Source organism: Barbus barbus, assembly GCF_936440315.1.
Source record: "Barbus barbus genome assembly, chromosome: 8".
NCBI lineage: Eukaryota > Metazoa > Chordata > Actinopteri > Cypriniformes > Cyprinidae > Barbus > Barbus barbus.
In genome coordinates this window covers 7944245-7966827 of record NC_136736.1, presented here as the reverse complement: position 1 = coordinate 7966827, position 22583 = coordinate 7944245, and the positions used below count along the sequence as shown (strand labels likewise).

Here is a 22583-nt window from a genome sequence, read left to right as displayed (position 1 = left end):
ATTTGTTATGTATTAAATAAAATGCATCCATAGGTTTGGATAGTATATTTAATTGGCCTATATGATTCAAGAGAGCAAATATTGATAACAGCGTGTGAATAATACAATGACTTTCAGGGAGTCGACTAATTTAAAGAATTGTCATTTTTGCCATTTACACCACTAGCACAATTAGCTAAATGTCAACAATATCATTCTGTTTATTAAAAATATGCACCGCTTTAAATGCTCAAAATCTTTAAAGCTGGTGGATTCTGATTGGCTGGCAATGTTTTTTGTTGTTGTTGTTTTTGTTTGTTTGTTTATCAGTTGGAAACAAATCACCCTGAAAGTGATTACAAACATATCGTTCCTCAATGTTGCTATCATTAGCTGCAATGTGGACTTCCCTATTCTCACAGAATTAGAACGATAATTAAAATGTTATGGTTATCGTTACAGTTATCCTTAGTGTGAAAGAACCTTTAGTGTCTGTTTGGCAACAAGTGAAAATATGTGTTTTGATTTGTAAAGATTTTTTTTCTAGTCAATAATGCAATATTTTAATGTCATGATGAAATACATACAATTCATCAACCTTTTGTTCGACTAGCTTTTGGGGTTTGAAGATAAACCCCAAACCTGCCACAAAAACCCAGACCTGCAACTGGAAAATTTGACATAAATTTAATGACACGCAGTAATACGTTTTATTTATTCTTCATTTATTTATTTTTGAAACCCATATATCCACATAAAGGTAGAAAGAAAGAAAAAGATTCCGGGCCAAATAGAATTTTACATTCAAATGAAAATTAATTTTCTAACACTGGGTTTCATCCAGCAACAAGAACCGACAAAATATCTCAGTGTCATGAAGTCTAAAGTTATATCTTATTATGAAACTTTCATATTTACTTCTTATAAACGTACAGATCCTAAAAGTCTTTGCAACCTATCATTTAAATATAAAATCGTGCACAATAGTAATTGCAGACAAAGAATAACGGGACATTTAAGACGGGAGGCGCTCCGACAATGAGGATGGAAGGTGTCTACAGACCGTAGTTAGTCGAAACGATGCTTTTTATTATTACAATACACCATGCGTATGAAAACAACGCCCGCTACCACGCGGATAATATTCCCCTATTTCTCTGTTATAAAGCAAACCATTCTTTAACAAAATATGAGCTGCTTAGCCGGTATGCTAGCAGGCTGCAGATGGGAGGCACTGGCCATCACCTCGGTGCTGAAATAACTGTAGATTTATACAGTTGAGGGATGCATTAGACAGTCGCTTCAGGGGATTTACCTATGTATCTTTCATCTGATATTTGAACATTTCCCCCTTGTTTAAATCTTTATAATCAGCGCAATAAGACTAGGATGCACAAGCCTCGCCTTTCTGACACATCTAATAACGGTTTGCTTGTTCCAAAGTGGCTCCCATAGATCCTACCTTCAGTGATGACAGCCCCGGTACAGGAACAAAACACGTCCGAGGAAATACGATGCTGTGATTTATTTACAAACGGACGGCTTTCTAAACCTAGCCAGTAAGTTTAAACAGCCCAGAAAATCCGCCGGCTCGCCTCTGAAGTGATGGAAACAGAATGAATCCACGCGTTGCTGTGGGTATCTAGGAAATGCTCGTCTCTCTGCCGCTCCCTGCCAAATAATGACCCCTCCCACCGAATCCCCAGCCACACACACGACAGGTGCTGAGTATGCGCTCTCCCTTCTTGCTAAATAGTGAGCCGCGCGGTGGCTCTGTACTGCGCCTGCGCTCTGAAGGCAACGCGGAGAGAAAGAGCGCAGCCTGGGATGGGCGGGGCGAAGATGCTGCTGCTGCTGCGCATCTTTGTTCAAAAGTGATGCTCAGCTGGAGGATGGAGCGCGTTCTCTACGATGTGTGCTTATTGGGAGTTCACGACTGTTTGGAATTGTGTATTTTTTTTTATTTTTTTTTTACGTAATCAAAATTATATGATTCCAATTTGATTTCTTGTAATTAAAAATACTTGTAATAGGCTACTTGTAATCTTAAAAGTAATAAGTAATCGAAAGTTTTTTCTGACTTTTTTATTTTTTTTAAGATGGGTGGCCGATTTAATGCTAATATGCAATATATTAGATATATGTCAATATTGAATAATTTAATATCAGTATAGTCAATATTTATCACAATTAAAATAACTATTGAGTTTATCAGAACTGGCATTTTACAAAATAATCACTCAAAATTTACTGAAAGCACAAAATGTGCACTGGGTTTAGGACTCATCGTTTAAACTCATTATAGGTCTCATTGTCAAAATTGCCACTTTTCTTAATTGGCTAATCCGCCACATCTTTGACTAAATTGATAATCTCAAAATCAAAGAAACTAAGACAACTTTTGACTGAATACAGAAATTTCATTTACAATCACGTTCAAAAAAAAAAAAAAAAAAAGATTTCTGTGTTCCTCAAGGTTGATTTAAGGCCTGAATACTGTACAATTAATCATTGTATAGAGCTGAGTGAAGATTTAGCAAAATAAATTATTTTGAGACATGGGAATGAGTAAATATTTATTTTTTTTATTTCTGGAAGAACTATTCTTATAATTTTTTTTTTATTTTTTTTTTTATACAGGCTCTCTGACTCTCTGACCCCGGTGAACCTAGGGTTGTGGACATCATTGTTCTTCCGGGTGCATGTTCACCATGCTGTGCCATGCTGTGTCAGTTATACATCTGAAGGCTGCCAGGACCATGGGAACAGATATATTTATAACAATGCCACATAAATCCTGACCAGCTCTCACTAATGATAAAAGCAGTATTCCAACTTAATTATATTAGTCCACATATTATTAAATGTGATTTCTCTGGACAGATAAAAAAAATAAAAAAAACTGAATGGTGAAAACACTGTCTGAAAACGCTTACACAGCCTTACTGGTGTAACAACAGCCTGTTTGCTTTTTTTTTTTTTTTTTTTGCTGATACACACACTTCCACCTTGCCAGAGATTGGCAGTATGCATAATAAATGTGCTGAATAAGTGAGAGGTTTACATATTCATAAAGCTATAGTAAGCGAGTATCAGTATAGCGGAAAGACCTTCCGTCTGTTCAAAAACACAGACAATTTTGGAAGGTTAAACGCCTTATATAAAAAACAAAAAAATCTACTGCATGCTCAAAAAATTGTCCATACTACATAAAAGGAATAGTTCACCCAGAAATGAAAATTTCCCTGAAAATTTACTCACCCTCAGGCCATCCAAGATGTAGATGAGTTTGTTTTTTCATCAGAACAGGTCTGAAGAACATCACTTGCTCACCAATAGATCCTCTATAGTGAATGGGTGCCGTCAGAATGAGAGTTATATAATAGACAAATTCATCAAGGCATTTTAACTTTAAACTGTCACTTCTGGCCAAAATACGAATCTATAATAAAATATTCTCCAGTGAAAAAGTCCATCTCCTGTTGTCCTATCACATCAAAATCGAAATATTTGTTTAGAACTATTTTGGACTGTTTTCACTTGTGCTTGATCATATATATTTCTCTCCTGATTCAAATGACTTTTTCACTGGAGAAAGCAAAATTGTGGATAGAAGACTTATATTTTATCAAGCAATATGAATTTAAAAATATCTTGATGGATTTGTTTATTACAAACATGCAGCTATTCACTTCACAAGACAATAACTTGTAGATTACTGTAAAATTTGTATTAGCTGTTTGAACTGTCATTCTGACGGCACCCATTCACTGCAGGGGATCCATCGGTGAGCAAGTGATGTAATGCTAAATTTCTCAAAAAGAAACAAACTCATCTACATCTTGGATGGCCTGTGGGTGAGACAATTTGTCAGCAAATTTTCGTTTTTGGGTGAATAATCGTTTTAATTAATCATTCTTAAACCAGATTTCTGGTTGTTGTTTTTTTTTTTTTCAGCTTCTCAAAACATTTCAGACTATCTGACCTAAACTTTATACAATTCAGATTAAAAAAAAACTCTGACTTATTAATGTAAATATTTCAGTAGCATCTACCATCAGTTTGGCTGATACAACAGTCACCTTTAAACTATGCTCTTTTGCTTATTGGAATTAATGCACAGTAAATTCATTCTGAAGGACTAAGTAACTACCGAACCACAAAATCTGAAGGTCATGAGTAACGTTCTGCTTCAGTTGCATCACATTTCAGACTGTGTTTACAGACACATGCTCATCAATGCTACAGAGACTTCTGCTTGAGCGCTGTACGTTTGCTGAATTCGAAGACAAATCGCAGAGCCGGGAGTAAGTAGGCAATTACAAAAAACTGAAATTGTGCTTTGCATGGAAAACAGGACTAAACTTGAGTTCCAGCCAAAATTTTAGGTCAGTTGTGAGTGACTTTTAATGCACCCTTTGGGACACAATAAACTTAAACATGCTTGCTGAATTCTGTGAAATTTAACCGGTGGGGTCAGCACAGGTGGCTTTATAGTTCAGTAATAAATATTGTAAAGCTGCACCATTACCCTTTGCCTTCTGTTCTATTACGATGGCAGAATATGCAGTCACACACCTCTGTCCTGGTCTGGCTGTATGACAGCAGCCCAGCTCAGACTGTTTGATAGTTTGGATGTTAGTGGGCAGCATCCAGGGCTTTTTGGGGGGATTATAGCTGTCTGAGGGAGAGTCTTAGTCCTGCCCAACCCCTCTCAGACCCACCATCTGCTGCTTTCCACTCTCTTCATCTGGAACAAATAAGCAATTGAGAAGACAACAAACCGAGCCAAACCTGATTCGTGTTTGTTTGCTCAGTATGTACATTTGCTTCTGAATCACCCATGATGTAATGATAATTATATAATAATTCCATATAATGTTATTCAATTTTTCATTTACAATTACAGTTAGTAATTGGTTTGAACTCTCCACTCAAAATATGCATGCTTTGCATTTGACATGCATTTTGGTTATAAAAATTCAAATAAAGTTCAAGTCATTAACATTAGTTAATGCATTAGGTATGATGAACTAACAGCAAACGTTTTATACAGAATTAATACACTTATTCATTTTTAATTCATGTTTGTTCTTAATTAGCTAAATGCTGATTTATACAACATGTTAAAATATGTGAATACACAACTGTTCAAAAGTTATAGTTTATTCAACAAGTGCGCATTGTTTTGATAAAAAAAAATCCTTTTGTAACAAGAAAATGTTACAAAAGTTTTCCATTCATATAAATGCAGTTCCTTTGAACCTTCTATTCACCAAAAAAGTATCACAGTTTCTATAAAAATATTAAGCAGCAACTGTTTTCAGTACTGATAATAAGAAATGTTTTTGCAGCAAATCAGATTCAAATGCAAATTCTAATGCAAAATCAAATGCAAAATCAGATGCAAAATCAGATGCAAAATCAGATGCAAATTCTATTAAAATAGAAATAGTTAATTATAATTTAAATATTATTTCACAATATTACTGTTATTCCTGTATTTTTCACCAAATAAATGCAGCCTTGATGAGCATAAGAAGCTTATTTCATAAACATTGCAAAAAAAAAAAAACCCAAAACAAAAAAAAAACAACAACAACCCTAAACCTTTGCAGTGTATTTATAATAGAAATTAACATTTAACCTCATTGTAATTTGTTTACCATTTCAACTTTTATTAGTCTTCAATATATGATGTTTTATTAACAAAGTTCGGGAGGAGCACGTCAGATTTTTAGCCTAATTAAACACAAGTGGTACGCAATCAAGTTAATCAACACACGGATATAAATACAGATGACATAACTCCACTCATTTGACGGTTAATCAGCATCCGCTGCACCTTTTGCCATTGCATCACAAACTCTACTTTTATGCTGGAGATCTTTTCGGATCCTCCGTCCAATCTGCTGGCCCAGGATCGGTCTTTCTCTGCCAGACCCGCTGCTCTCTGCTCAACCAGCCACACGCTCTCCTCCACCAGTGTCACTTCCATCCTCTTATCATTCAGATGACCGCTTTTATCCGTGCCATCAAGTCCTCCGATCGGAAAGTGGATCGTATTTAAGCCTAAGGCAAACGCTGAATAATTCCGACGCACCATCTTCACGGAGGGTAAACAAAGTGGATTTGCACGATCTTTCATCACCCCGCAAACCGGCCACCCTCACTCCTAAATCCATTCCAGCGGCTAATAGATCGAGAAAAGCTCGAACTCGCTTCACTCGACACCACCATCGTCCCACGAGCGTCAGGTTGCAGCAGCAGGCCTTCAACTAGCCTGGGCCGTGCCCCAGTTCTCACTGCAGCAAAGTCTCACTCGCTTCCCGCTTTGGCTCAGCCTTCACCGCGGCTCTCCCGGCCGCAATGCCGTATCCCCCCGGGCCTCTAGCTTCTATTTCCAGATGCTAGCACGAGGCGGCCTCCTATAGCGGCGCAACCACCAGTGTTGCCAAATAATATAAGATAAAATACAAGATAAAATCGCTAAAGGCAGGTAATTGTTGATAAGTTGTTAAAGGATGTCACGACATCATTGGATGTTAATGTTACTATCTAACCACGACACAGTGCCTAGAATACACACTGGAATTACTTAAACTTTCCGTTTTTTCACCAGCATTTCTTACCAGTATTTAATTTACACACAGCATTCCTTAAATGGATAGATAAGATGGATACGATTAATTTGCTTTGTGGATAAATCTTTGATCACAATCATAGGTGTTTAAAAAAAAAAAAAAAAACTATAATTTTATAAAAGTGCTGCATTTGTTGCTAGTTGCTGAAAGTTGCTAGGCTAGTGCAAGAATGGCTAATCTAGCAACAAATGGCTAAATCGGCAACATAGCTGGCTACCTGGACATTCCAGCATGTCCCACTAAATGTCACATTTTTCCGTGGCCTACAGCTACAGCAGCAGACACTAGCGTGAGGCTACCCCGTTAGCAGAGCAGGCTACGATAGCTCTTCAGGACTCCCTTCCTGTGGCCTACAGCTACAGCAGGCGAAGCAATCGTGACGCTGCCTCCGCTCACAACACAGACCCACACATCTCTTTCTTTTACTGCTTTTTCTCTTACGCTTCTATCAGTTTCCCACCTCAAGCCCCAGAGGCCATTGTTCAGCATGAGGCTGCCTCCGCTAGAAATTGCAGCCCCTGCTCCTCTCCCTCACAGCTCTCATTTTAACATCACAATCTCCTCTTTTACAGCAACATCACTGCTCGTCCCACCAAATGCTGTTGCCTCGGTGCCACCGCTAGTGGCTTACAACATCCGAGCGCGGATCCTGGCAGGTGCAGACATAGACCTCTCACCCAAGGCAGTCACCAACGAATAATTGGGTAACAGATGCATTTATTGAATGCAGATGCAATTATTGAATATGGACGTCAAAAGTTGCCATTTTTCCAAATTCCTCATTACGTTCAGCCATTTCACAGAAATAATCTGTTCAGCTTTCCCCTATAGGCGGCGCAAATTAAACAAGGGTTCATGATCAGATCTTTCGTTGACCACCGTCTCAGCATTAGCCCATTGGAGTGGGTGCTAGGACATTCTGGGGTAAGAAACACCTTCTAATCTAATCAATTCCGCATAACTACCCGTTTCAAGCATAAACACCTCAATTCCCCTCGACGAATTCTCTCCCAATAGTAGGACATTGATCATGCAATCCATATGATAAATCATGGGTCTTAGCACCTGCCTGGCAAAAGTCGACATCACCTCAGCTTCCAAGCCATGCCTATCCATCCACATTCATGGCACTTATTTGGGGTAGGCTAGCACAGGGAATTCTATTTTGTTGTACGCTTAACCTATGGACACAAGCAGCACCAAGATTTTCGGATGCATTATCAGGAAACGCATTGTCTTACAATCACGCAAGCAATCCTCATAGCATCTACCCTATTAGACGACTATTTTTCTGAGTATTGAACTCCCTGTCAGATGCTGTAAGAGCACTCCCAGTGGAGCAAATACGTTTCCCTGTCAACTACCGGCGAGGCCCACCCATCTGACACTACGGGTAGTGAACTCTCGTCGGATGCCACGAGAGCTTCCCGGTCGAGCAAACCTCACTTTTCCGTCCGACCACCGGCGAAGCTTACATGTCCAATAGCGCAAATGCAGAGCCCCTGTCGGATGCTGTGCGAGCCTTCCCGGTTGAGTGAATACGTTTCCCTTTCAACTACCGGCGAGGCTTACCCGTCTGCTGCTGTGAATATCGAACTCCCGTCAGACGCTGCAAAAGCCTCCCAGCCCAGCAATTGCATCTTTTTGTCCTACAGTCCTCCCATCCCTTACCTTCTCCATCCTACATTCGGCTAGGCTTACCCATCCGATCCCGCGAGTATGAACTCCCGTCAAACGCTACAACAGCCTCCGGCCAAGCAAATCTTGGCCTTTCAGTCTGTCTACCGGCGAGGCTTAACCATGCGATGCAGTGAGTACTGAACTCTCGCCAGATGCTGCGAGAGCCTCCCGGTTGAGCAAACCTTGCCCTTTTTCGTCCGACTACCAGCAAAGCTTATCCGTCCGATGCTATGAGTATTGATCTCCCGTCGGACGCCATGTTCATTTTAGCCTTTTTTGGGTTTCTGAGATGCTCAGAGCTCACCATCTCCTCTAAATTCGATCCGGACACCAACCCCACCATTTCAGACCTAACAGTTCTTGATAGCGAAACCATTTAATTTTTGATCAAACAAAGACAGACCAAGTTAAGAGAGGAAATTTTTATTTACAATTTCAATCTCTCTTGTCCAATCCAACCTTACCACTCCGTCCTCGAGTACCTCCGCCTTAGAATTTCTCAGGCCAAATACCCCCTCGAACCTCTATTTATAGACAACGCCAAAAAACCCGTCAGTCGCTTCTGGTTCCAAAAAAATCCAAAAATGGTGCGAGCCTTCCAGCCATTTTTAACTTACCATTTCAAGTCCTGACACCATGAATCTTCACATCTTGTAGAACACCAGCCAGAGCCTCTCAGCCAGACAACTTACCTTTTCCACCCTGCGGCCAGAGAGTCTTACCCATCCAGGCTGCGAGCTTTACCTTTCTGTCTTTACCTGTCCGCCACAGTGAGTTCCGATCTCCCGACGGACGCCGGCGAGAGCACTCCCGGCCAGACAACCTTACCTTTTCCATCCCGTGGCCGGCGAGACTTACCTATCCAGGCTGCGAGCTTTACCTTTCTGTCTTTACCTGTCCGCCACAGTGAGTTCCGATCTCCCGACGGACGCCGGCGAGAGCACTCCCGGCCAGACAACCTTACCTTCTCCATCCCGTGGCCGGCGAGACTCAAACCCCCGTCGAACGCTACATACCCGGTCAGTCAAGCAATCTTAGCTTTCAGTCCACCATGGGCGAGGCTTAACCATCCGACTCGAGTATTTGTCTCCCGTCAAATGTTGCGAGAGCCTCCCGGCCAGACAACCTCACCTTTTTCTCCTACGTCAGCACCGCTAGCCCATCAAACCGGTGAGCACGCCCACCAGTTTGATGACGGCTAAGCGTCCCGACCAAACTTTACCTTTCTGTCTTCACCTGTCCGACACAGTGAGTCTTGATCTCCCGTCGGACGCCGGTGAGAGCCTCCCGGCCAGACAACCTTACCTTTTCAAGTCCCACGCTGGCGACGCTTACCCATCCGACACAGTGGGTATTGTGCTCCCGTCGGGCGTCGGCGAGAGCCTCACAGCCAGACAACTTACTGCTTCATCCTACGGTCAGCAAGACTGACCCGTTTGACTCAGTGAGTATTGGGCTCCCGTAGAGCATCGGCGTGTGTCTTGGCCACCCACCTAATTTTCCGTCCGACGGGAGACAAGTCCTAGCCGTCAGTTGCCACGTGTCTCGTCCGCCCGCCGAACAACATCCAACTGTCTCTTCTATCCTCACAGCTTCCTGACTGGCGAGGCTTACCCGTTCGATGTCCTGAGTCTCAATCTCCCATCGGATGCTGCGAGAGCCCTCCCAGTTCCGGGTTTTCTCTTCTCCCTTTCCGCCCAGCGAGGCTATCCGTCTGACATCTAGTCTTGATCTTGTAGTAGAGCCTGTACGCCGACTCTGTGAACTATCCCACTGCAGGCAACTCGGGTCCTCCTAGTCAAGTTCAAGTTCAAGTTGAGCTTTATTGTCATTCCGCTACATGTGGGGACATACAGTGGAACGAAATGTCGTGCCTCGCAGGACCACGGTGCTACATAAATACAGACATACAACGAAGTAAAAAAACACTATAAACCTATACACAACTAGTCAGGGCTCACCCATCCCAACGCGATGAGCACACTGTTGAGCTTCGGTTCGAGCCCTCTCCAACCGGTCACCCTAAACCACGCAGTTCACACCAGCGGCCGGTGGGGCCTACCCATGCATGCCAAACCGCTCCCTCAGAGCACATAGGCTCCCCCCGCCTGCCATAAAGGCTACTCCTCAGAACTAGCTCCCTCCAGATCTCAAGTGTGCATTTTGGGGGGGGGGATCTTAATCTGGTGGCTGTCCTACACTCAGTTGCTTTTTGGGGGATACTCTGGGTTCGGGCCATTCCCGAGCTCGGAGCCCTTCCCCAGGACAGCACGCCAACTGCGTATTGCCATACTCGCCAAATACGCATTACGTTACTCGTGCTAAATATATATATATATATATATATATATATATATATATATATATATATATATATATATATATATATATATATATATAAGTGTGAACTCGTGAAAATGGGTTTAAAACAAAGGTAATCAACAGAAAGGTTTGGGAGAATCCATAATACTGCTGAGACTGAAACAAGAAGTTTTGCCAATACATGAGGTTGAATTATTATCCATTACCACTCCATAAGTGGTAATGGGTAATATGTTAATTATGACTCCATAAGAGATGAATTGGTTCAATTTGATGTTGTTGGAAGCACAGGACTGGTGGGACATCTGTAATAGTACGTCTAGTGATGCAACACTAGGTATGTAGACTGCAATGTCGGCCTTTTGGCAATGTGTGGTCTTGCTTTCGTCACAGCACACACACCTGCGGATACAAAAAGAGAGAAAACTGTATTATTGTGTGTGAGAAGATACTGCCTGCTCTGATAAAATCCTTGAAAATGTCACTTTCCAGTATGAAATCAAACAAAAGCAAATTGGCAGAAAAAAAAAAAAAGCGTAATGCTAAGACTCCATACTGAGAAATAAGCATGGGCAGCAGGCGCTCTGACCTAGACTTGACCGAAATAATAGCCAATCAACTGCCATCATTATGTGTCCCATAAAAAACATAAATGTTCAGACAGTTTAATCACTCAACACCCGGCTTAATCGAATCAATGTTGGAATCTCACACATCCTAACACTGTAAAAAAAAAAAATATTTCAAAGTTAAATAACAATTGATTATCACAATTTACAAAAACGTTTAGATTTTAACATATTTTAAAATGTATTGTATCCCTGTGATGCAAAGCTAAATTTTCAGCAGCCACTCCAGTCTTCAGTGTCACATGATCCTTCAGAAATCATTCTAAGAGGCTGCTTTAGTATTCAAGAAAACTTTGCTAAGAATTATTAATGTCAAAAATAGTTGTGCTGCTTAACATTACTGTGGAAACCATGATGCATGCATTTCAGGACTCTTTGCTGAATAGAAAGTTCCAAACCATTTTCCCCCCCTGAATGTAAACACAGTAGTGTTTGACTGGTCCAACACTAGCTCAACCAGTGATGTGTTTTTGCCATGACGGGCTAATTGCTCCACTTCAATCACACCTGATGTGAGACGACATTTATCGTCAACACCCAAACACTTTCTCTGTGTGATTTTCGTACTAGCTAAGAGTCCACACTGCCATAGACTCATTCATCATTACCAGCGCTAGCTATTCATTACCTTCCATATCCATGAGCAGAGCTCTCAGGTCCACAGTGTGCTCATCAAAGTGCTAATGACCTTACTTTACTCATGCAGCTACAGCAGCCACTCCAACTTCAGAGCTATTCCAGGATCAACATTTTCACACAAACTGAGACTGCTTCAAGTCAAAGACTTAATGTTGTGATTGTTAAATTAAAGCAATACTTCACGAAAAGAAACAACTCACCCTTATGTTGTTCCAAACCCGAATGTTGATTTTGAAGAACATAAAAGGTGAATTTAAGAAAATTATGGCAAAGCAAATTTCATAGAGTGGTAATTTAAATTGCATTATATAGCCATGATATAGAGAAAGAAACATAAAAAAATACTATACAAAAAACAAAAACAAAAACAAAAAACATACATTGCTATTATAGTTTGAATAAGATTTTGTAATTTTTGGTTTCTTTTTCATTTTAGTTAAAGTATTGGTATTTTGTTTTGTCATTTTTTTCATTATTACTTTTTGTTGTAGTTATTTTATAATGACTATATTTTTTACTATAATTTTTTTTTCTGTTTACGTACTAAACAAAAATGAGAAATGTTGTCTTGCCAACAATTTGAAATAATTTATTTTATTTAATAAAATTTTTATTAAAGTTATATAAAGTTATTAAAGCATATAAGTATATAATTTATTTATTTTTATTTTTATTTTTTTTAACAATAATAACCTTGCTTTTTAATAGTTTTATCCAAATGTGAATAACAACTTTGCAGTGTTCAATGCAGTGAATAATTTCAAAATGTATTATAATTTTGTCATATGGACTACTTTGTAATTGCATAAAAAAAGTAACCACCATATTATTCAAAATATTTCCTTTTATGTTCCAGTCATGCAGAGTAAGTACTGTAAATGATAGAATTTATTTCTTTTATTAACTAATCCTTTAAAACAAGCTGTGCAAATGCAATGAAACTGTTGGATAGCTCAGTCGTTCAGCTCCTATCACTCCAATAAACACGCTTAATCAAAACCGTGCAAATGAACAACACAGCACTGAAAGGTACCAGAGGGAGAGAGACAGCGAAAGAGAGAGAACTATGACTTGGCAGCACATTTTCAGTGCAGTGCAAGAACATCCCCCAGGGTAAAAACTCGAGCCACTGCAGTATTCTGGTCAGGGTCTCCTGGCACCTGGGTCATGAATTAAACAGCATTCCTCATTTAATAACATGAGAACAATAAATAATTTAGTCACAGTGAGCTATGCACCATACAAAGGTGTAGAAGCTGGTAATGACTGTGACTGGGCTCATGATCACACATTTGGACCCAACTAGAGCTTATACCCTGTGAGCTGACACACAAAAAAGTGCTCTAGAAACATCTTCTCTGTGATGTTTGACAAATACTCTCCCTGAGCTCCCTTCCCAAGCAAAATCTGGAGACTAATGCTGTCTTGGCATTTCCTCACTAGGAATTTACTGAATGTGGCAGAAGCTGGAGCACATCTGACTGATATGTGGAGGGCTTCCATTGCAGTTTTGCACAATGGAACTTGGCCTAGGGCCCTATGAAATCAGTTTTATCTGTTTTTACCACCACCTTTTTTTGCCCCAATTTAGATTTTTCTAGATCGATTTAAATTATTAAATTTTAATAATCAAAACGCATTAATTAAAGCATATTAAGCATATTAATTAAACTAAAATAATTACATTTACACAATTTAACAACAATTTATTATGTTTGGCAAATTCTTTTTTTTTCTTTTTTTTTTTTTGTGTGTCCTTCTTAAATTTTCCAAAAATGCCATATTTTCCATTGTAATTTTTCTGGATTCCAATGATCTATTTATCTGTTCATTCATTCATTCATTCATTGAAAAAACATGGTCAATAAACTGAATGAATAAAACTTAAATAATTTGACCATTTTTACACTAATGTTTACTGTTTCTTTTCTTTTTTGTCTTTTTTTCAGAAATTCTGTTTTAAATCACAAGTTAGAGCCCGATACTTTGATTTATTCATCCAAAATAGGCCAAATTCCATAATATTTTGCATTATACAGTAAATACCGTGATTCTATGTGTGTTTTCCACAATAATAGGGCCCTACTGGACCTGGTCTACTGAAATAAGCACTAACATTAAACAATCGCCTCCTAAACATGTGATGAACCTGCATAAAGACTTTTAATGAAGAAAACTGCCAATCTGTCTTTTTTTTATTTCATACAATTAAAACAAAATGCAAGGTCTGAGTTTTCAAACTGCCACCGATTGTCAGTACATGTATATCTTTGGCCTCCATCCAAATATCAAACATGACTAATGAAGAAAAAGTGTCAAACGACAAATTATAGCTTCTTCTACCCATCAATAGATGCTTCATACATACAATATGCCAGTATCAAGATGTTAACATTAATTTCTTGCACCATGTTAAGCTGTTCTGACCTGAGAACTTTCTCAGCATTCAAGACCGGAATTACGCTTATGAGAACATGGGGCTATTTGCAGCGGTGTCCCATATTCACCATGCAAAAGCCCAGGGGGGGTCAGTATTGAAGTTTTAGGTTTTTGATTCTTTCCCCTTTTAGTACCCACTGTGCTATCCACAGTTTCATTGTATACTTACCATGAAATAAAGAACGAAATAGATTTGGAAACCAATGGAGCTTCATTACTTCAAATATTATAGGCACCTGTCAGACTGATGCATAACCATTTGGTGATATTAATGGCACAGCAATTAGACACTTTGTCTAATTTATTCTCAACATTGAAACTTATTCCATTTCAATGTAAATAAAGTAACATCAATAGACTGCATCAAATATCTTTCCCCATTGTCTCCTCTGTTGCTATAGCTATTACTAATGGTATTCAATATTAATCAAGGATATTCACACTATGAACATGAGGAAATGTCCTTCATTTACTCCAATCACATTAAAAATGCACAACCAGAGGTCTTCTGCCATCAAAGGTGTTAACTTGTACATAACGGCATGATGAATGATTTATGGCATACCATTACCCTTACCATACTCTTGACATTTATATTAGAGTTAAACAACGTGCAGAGTTGAATGCAAAGTCTTCTCAACAGGTACACATCTAATACTGGAAAACGTGTCTTCTCATATGTGACCCTGGACCACAAAACCAGTCACATATACTTAATGTTTTTAATAAAATATTTAAACACAAATTATATTTGTGACTTGAATGAAACCAATTAATTTATACATTATTTTACATTAAAAATATTTCCGTGTGCATGTCTGCAGAGGGAAACACAATAACCATAATGAGTATTTGGAGGTTATTCCAAAATTTAAATAAATATAAAGAATACTGTTAATTTGTATTATTTAGTATTTATTTTGGTTAATTACAAAAATATATAAATAAATAAAGGTTTAAAAAAATATATGCTTTGTGTGCACTGTAAAAATAAAATAAAAAGTTGAGCCAACTTAAAATTGTAAAGATTTTTGAGTTTTCTCAACTTGTTGTTTTAAGTTTATACAACAAAAAGTTGAGAGAACGCAAACTGCGAAGCAGGTTGCCTTAAAATTTTAAGGGGAGACACTGCAGGCAAAAAAAATAAAATTCATTTTTTTCATTTCAATTTCAAATTTCAAAATTGCACTCAGAGGTAGACACAAATCCGCCATTTAAGCAAGTGACAGTGAAACGATAGTAATGTGTGTGAATAGAGGATTTGCAATGTAAGCGAGATTAGCGGCTGCCACGCTGCCGATGCTAACGGGCTATAAGCTAATAGCAGACTCGAGAATCAGAATAAAACTAGTGATAAACAGGCGCTCTGATCGGATTTGTTATAGAACGCTATAGTGGATATATACACACGTTATAGAAAAGCCGTTTGAATAAGGCAGTCGAAGCCCCACTGTCGTCATTAAAGCAGGTTCAGTGGCAAACGGTTCCGTATAGCGCACTAACTAACAACCCGACCAAACGCGCCAACCCGTTTGACTAAGGCTGTCAAAGCCCCACTGTCGTCGTTAAAGCAGGTTCAGTGGCAAACGGGATCACGGAGAAAAAAAACAAAACAAAAAAGGCGAAAAGGGCAAGGCCCTGTGTGTATGTGTGTGTGATCTCAGTCTGGGTGTGTGCCGGAAGCGGAAGCGTCCTCTGGTGGCCGGGAGCGTCATGTAATCTATATATCTAAATAAAAATAGACTATATTCAGTACCTATATGATCCAAAGTAACTAGTAACTAACTCCTTGAGTAGTTTTTTTATCCGATACTTTTTTACTCTTACTCAAGTAACTATTCAGACTATTACTTTTACATTTACTTGAGTACATATTTCTACAAGTACTTTTACTTTTACTTGAGTACAGTTTTTGGGTACTCTACCCACCTCTGCTTGTATGCATCTACATTTGCAGAAATAAGGTAAGTCTCACATTAACAGCTGAATCAAAGGCTTATCATTTTCACTTTTTCAAAGAGCAGTATTGAAGGAACTGTCTCATTATTTCCCATCATTTGATCATATCATATTATCATATAGCTTTGCACTGACAAAATAGATTTTTTTTTTTTTTTCATAGAGAGAGAAAAAAAAATAGGTTCCATCCCCTGTTAGACTGAGATCGAAAACAGGAGGCATGAATGTGTTCCTGTTAGTAACATTGTGTGATACACGCCAATTTTTCTTTTGTATTTAGAGAAATCTTTGCATTGCACTCTGAAAATTCTTTCTAATTCATTCCAGTAAAACACTTTATTTTAAACTCCCTACATCTCCAGTAGTTACTACAGGCTTGCTGGAATGTTGTACATTTCATATTATTATTATTATGTGCATTAATCCATTTTTATTTGCGTTACTGATTGTTTCAATTCCATGTCATAAACAACATATACTGTATATTTAGGTATACATAAAAGTTGAAATTACCTTTTCAATATACAGATTTATTGTGCTTATTTACCTTATACAATCTTTGTGAAAAAGTTTGTTGTAAAAAGCATAATTTTCTCCATCATCATATTCACAGTTGATAAAATCAGGGCAGTAACTTGCTCTCGGTTCAGATACTTTTATCTGACACTTCAAAAATAAGACAGACAACGACCCACTTTCACAGCAGTTGTTTACTTGACTTGTTTGTCACCAGAGGTGGGTAGTAACGAGTTACATTTACTTCGTTACATTTACTTGAGTAAATTTTTTGGGGTAACTAATACTTTTAGAGTATATTTTAAAATGGGTACTTTTACTCTTACTCAAGTATATTTTTAGAGAAAAAAACTGTACTTTTACTTCGTTACTGTGGGCGACTCTCCTCTCGTTACTGTATCTTAATGCAACAAGTTAAAAATGCTTCGGTTTATTCCAAACGCGCCGTCTACTTTTCTCTGGGCAATGAACGATGCCCATTCGCGAATGATTCATTCTTTTGAGTCGATTCTGTTTAAAGGCTTTATCAAACCAGTTGGCAAACCAGTGAATCGGTTCGCGAATCAGTTTGAATGATTCGTTCAGTTCCCTGCCGCACGCGCTGAGTCTCTGAAGCAGTTCTCACTCAGATAACAGAGAGTTTAAGAACATCAAGAGCGCTGAAGACGTGGCTTTGGATCTACAGTCAGTTTAAAGCAAATCTGCAAAGGCTTGTTTGCTAGATCTATATGAAGATCTTTTATTAGATGAACACCGCGTGTGCTGTCTACTGTTCCACAGGTATAGGCCACGATACCACTATAGCATTACCAGTTTGTTGTACATGTACCTTACATTAAATACAATGTATAATTTATACATTAAATAAGCTGTCACAGAGTATGAAATGAACACCCGTGGAACCTGCGTTAGCTCTGCGCAGCGGCACGCGGCCTGTTCTAGACACAAGATTAATATTTTTACGCTTGCAAAAATATAGGCTACATTTCTTTACATTTTGCAGAACAGAAGATCCGTCAATATGCATTTGTTTCGTTATGTTCAGAGCAGTCATGTGAGGCGTTTTCAGAGGTTTCAGTGTCAGAGGTTATAGGATAATACATAATTTACTTTAAAATATAATTTAATCCAGTGATACAAATCAGAATTGTCATCAGCTGTTACTCCAGTTTTCGGAGTCATATGATCCTTCAGAAATCATTATAATATATCGATTTATTACCAGTCTTGCTGCTTAATATTTTTTGGAACCTGTAACATTTTGTTCAGTATTCTTTGAATAGAAAGCTAAAAAGAGCAGCACTGATAATAATAAATCAACATGATTTCTGAAGGATTATGTGACTCTGAAGACTGGGGTAAAGGCTGATGAAAATTTATTTGCATCACTGAAATAAATTAAAATATATATATTTTGAACAGCAGTGTGTGTGTACATATAACATAAATGTAATCTATATAAAAATAGACTATATTCAGTTCCTATATGAGCCAAAGTAACTACCTACTGGAGTAGGTTTTTTTTTTTTTTTTTAGCCGATACTTTTTTACTCTTACTCAAGTAACCATTCAGACTATAACTTTTACTTGAGTACAGTTTTTGGGTACTCTACCCACCTCTGGAGGTCACTCATCTGGACTCCAGACAATTCAAGGTTCAACTTCAGTTAAGTATTCAACTAGTTAAGAATGACTAGTCTACTGCACAAACCCCAGCACAGGGTCGGCACACCAAATATTAAACTGAAATTTGAGACTCCTGCAATTACCTGAATTAAAAACAACGACTACAAATAGCCCGCCACTTCTATTAAACAGTTCACAGGAGGGCAGTCTTTAAAAGGTTATTTTCCTACCAAGGAGGAACCTTTCCTTCTGGAAAGAGAATAGGTACAGTAGGACTACCCGTTTCCTACAGCACACTCAAATCAAAATTGAGAACACAAAACCAGAAACAGTTTTTCCACCCCATTTATTGAAAACCAGCTAAAGTCTTCGGTCGCTCTTGAACCATTACAGGACTGAGTGATGCCTTCCCTTCCCACTGAACACCTAGAAAAAGCAGACAGTTAAAGGGAGCACTTGAGTGTCAAATAAGCTTAAAATCAGCAGCCTACCTCCAAAAGGAGCAGCAGGAATTCCACCATCAGGACCACATGTTGAGTCACAGCAACCACAAGCCTGGTGACTCCCATCAGCACCAAACCACCTGCAACGAGAAAAATCAGACACGGCACCTTCAACTTGTTCTTAAGCAGCATGAACATACCCATTGGCAAAGGAACAGGATTTGTGGAGAGCATCACTGGGTGCAGAAGCAAGAGTGGCCTTCAGAATACACGTTATGTAGATCTGCAAGAGACACCACAGGTAAGAGATCACAAACCCAGAGCAGACGGAAGAGTAAAGCAAATTCATGCAACACTCAGTACATACAGAAGGACTGGATGGCTCCTGGAACATGAAGGCCTCCAGCTGGAACTGGATCTTGTCTTTCTGGGTTTGAGGCATGAAACGAGAGCTGGAAGTCGTGACCTTAGCATCCACAAGGCACCTGATGATTAAAAATAACCCTCAATGTCAACTGCAGCATCTACCTTACCCTAATTCTCAGTGACAAAGTGGTTACAAGGAGCAAGCTCAATCAACTGGCGATTTGGTTAGCATCTGGTGACATGAACACACCCATGATTCTCAATGAAGGAATATCTCGGAAGGGTGGTCACATCAGGTTCTTGAGTGGCCACACAGTGGTCCACAAACACACGCAGTGGGACGTGGTTGTACACCTTCACAGACGCCTCAATATTAATAATGTCACCCAGGAAATAAGTGTGTGAGGGCCTCTCATAGGACCAGTCATCTGCGAGGAGGAAGAACAGTTTAGGCACAGCCTCATTCAGAAGGCAGAAGGTCTAAAGAAACTGCACCAACCCATCATGAGCTTTAGGGAGAACAGCAAGACTTCCTCGCCAACCTCTGTTGAAGCATAAGGGACCCAAGTTGGCCTCAAGGCATTACCGCTCACAGTATGAAACCTGCAGTTCAAGGAGGAACCAAACAAATGGTCTTCCAGTTACACCACAAGCAGCAAGGCCACACGTCACAAAAGGTCACTTACCTTTGGTAGTGGCATTGGACACCAACAACTGCACCATCTGCACGAGTAATCGGAGTGCCAGCGAGTGCCTCAGGTGTGTAGGTAAGAGCAAAGGTGTAGACAAGCTCATCCTCGGTCATCTGTAAGAGACTGAATGCATTACCAAGAGGATTCTCAAAGATATATTTCCAAAAGGTGTCTTAGCAAGTCGCACCATAAAATCACTTGTTTCACCTGAGTGAACAGTTCCACTAAAGAACGGAACTGTCCCATGGATGTTAGAGGTTCAGGGAACCATTGATACCAAAGAACCTTTGTTTTAGTAGTGCGCGGCATAATATAGTAAGATTTACCATTAACACACTGTTGCAGTCCTGCAGTTCATACTCAAAATAGAGCACCCTGGAGCCAGGGATCCAACCGACAACAGGACATCCTCCCAAAGTCAGACCAGATGGCTGGATCAGCTGACCATTGCTAAACAAGTCCTGCTGTACCTCCACATGAACCCGATTCTCACCGCATTGAATAGCTACACTACTGGGAGTCACAGGTTGCCTCAACTGGAAGTCCACCGCCACCTCGCTCTGCACCTCTGGAACAATGGGAAACCTCCAGTCCAAAGGCTTGACTGGACCCTGCAACACCTGCTTCTCCTGAAGACCAAGAGGCTCTTGTGCAAATCCTCTGGAGTCAAGATCCTGAAACTGAGAAGCCTTTTGCAAAGGGTTCCAGAACCCTTGAGAAGAAAGAGCAGGACCTCTGGAAACTTGATCAGATTGTGGCTTCGTGCTGCTTGGACTTTGATTGTATCTCAAACTTCCCCATGCATTCTTCAGATCAAATGCCACGATCACAACCAGCACTAACACACCATGGAAAAGACCCATCCTGACAAGCATTGAAACGATACCACAATACCCACTAATGCTTGTCTTTGCCATTAAGTACAGCTTTGAATTTAGGTGGCTCCTCCCCTTTTAGCTTAATTGCTTGCCTTTGATTCTCCTCTGGACCTGTAGAGTTTATGCATTAGCAAATGAGAACATTCTAGAGTCATTAGCCAATAGAAAGCTTGATATGGATCTGAGGGTTTCATCTACACTCATTCACAATGTTCACAAGATCACACAAATAATAGAGATTTTTTCTCTTTTTAAGAGTTTTAGTTTATTATAAGAACAGCTCTGGAAAAATTTAGCATTACATCACTTGCTCACCAATGGACAGAGGTGGGTAGTAACGAGTTACATTTACTTGAGTACATTTTTTGGGTAACTAATACTTTTAGAGTATATTTTAAAATGGGTACTTTTACTCTTACTCAAGTATATTTTTAGAGAAAAAACTGTACTTTTACTTCGTCTCTGTGGGCGACTCTCCTCTCGTTACTGTATCTTAATGCAATGCAAGTTAAAAATGCTTCGGTTTATTCCAAACGCGCCGTCTACTTTTCTCTGGGCAATGAATGATGCCCATTCGCGAATGATTCATTATTTTGAGTCGATTCTGTTTAAAGGCTTTATCAAACCAGTTGGCAAACCAGTGAATCGGTTCGCGAATCAGTTTGAATGATTCGTTCAGTTCCCTGCCACACGCGCTGAGTCTCTGACGTGGTTCTCACTCAGATAACAGAGAGTTTAAGAACATCAAGAGCGCTGAAGACATGGCTTTGGATCTACAGTCAGTTTAAAGCAAATCTGCAAAGGCCTGTTTGCTAGAGCTATATGAAGATCTTTTATTAGATGAACACCGCGTGTGCTGTCTACTGTTCCACAGGTATAGGCCACGATACCACTATGGCATTACCAGTTTGTTGTACATGTACCTTACATTAAATACAATGTATAATTTATACATTAAATAAGCTGTCACAGAGTATGAAATGAACACCCGCGTTAGCCCTGCGCAGTGGCGCGCGGCCTGTTCTAGACACAATTAATATTAATATTTTTACAATATTTACGCTTGCAAAAATATAGGCTACATTTGTTTACATTTTGCAGAACAGAAGATCCGTCAATATGCATTTGTTTCGTTATATTCAGAGCAGTCATGTGAGGCGTTTTCAGAGGTTTCAGTGTCAGAGGTTATAGGATAATACATAATTAATTTACTTTAAAATGTAATTTAATTCAGTGATGCAATTCAGCTGTTACTCGTTTTCGGAGTCATATGATCCTTCAGAAATCATTATAATATATCGATTTATTACCAGTGTTGGAAACAGTTTTGCTGCTTAATATTTTTTGGAACCTGTAACATTTTGTTCAGTATTCTTTGATTAATAGAAAGCTAAAAAGAGCAGCACTGATAATAAATCAACATGATTTCTGAAGGATTATGTGACTCTGAAGACTGGGGTAAAGGCTGATGAAAATTCTGATTTGCATCACTGAAATAAATTACATTTAAAATATATATATATATATATATATATATATATATGTATATGTATTGAACGGCAGTGTGTGTGTGTGTGTGTGTGTGTACACATTCACATTACATAAATGTAATCTACTGTATATATCTAAATAAAAATAGTCTATATTCAGTATATATATGATTCAAAGTAACTAGTAACTAACTACTTGAGTAGTTTTTTTGTCCGATACTTTTTTTTACTCTTACTCAAGTAACTATTCAGACTATTACTTTTACTTTTACTTGAGTAAA

At 39.1% G+C, this 22583-nt stretch overlaps 2 protein-coding genes across 2 annotated transcripts in view; both read right to left on the bottom strand.

Annotated features, from left to right (window-relative positions):
- The window catches only part of LOC306874086 (catenin alpha-2-like), a 488426-nt gene extending 486665 nt beyond the window's left edge, over nt 1-1761 (bottom strand). The window contains exon 1 of the mRNA XM_079423823.1: nt 1442-1761. The gene's annotated coding sequence lies outside the window, so the exon portion shown is untranslated. The remainder of the gene's footprint in view (nt 1-1441) is intronic.
- Nucleotides 1-20797, bottom strand: part of LOC306873775 (zona pellucida sperm-binding protein 3-like) — a gene marked incomplete at both ends in the record, with an annotated part of 44742 nt that extends 23945 nt beyond the window's left edge. The window contains 9 exons of the mRNA XM_079423256.1: nt 18664-18719; nt 18825-18859; nt 18925-19016; nt 19077-19159; nt 19244-19361; nt 19493-19670; nt 19742-19845; nt 19929-20047; nt 20261-20797. Of these exons, the coding sequence (XP_079279382.1) occupies nt 18664-18719; nt 18825-18859; nt 18925-19016; nt 19077-19159; nt 19244-19361; nt 19493-19670; nt 19742-19845; nt 19929-20047; nt 20261-20797 (1322 nt within the window). The remainder of the gene's footprint in view (nt 1-18663; nt 18720-18824; nt 18860-18924; nt 19017-19076; nt 19160-19243; nt 19362-19492; nt 19671-19741; nt 19846-19928; nt 20048-20260) is intronic.
- Nucleotides 20798-22583: the final 1786 nt, after the last annotated feature.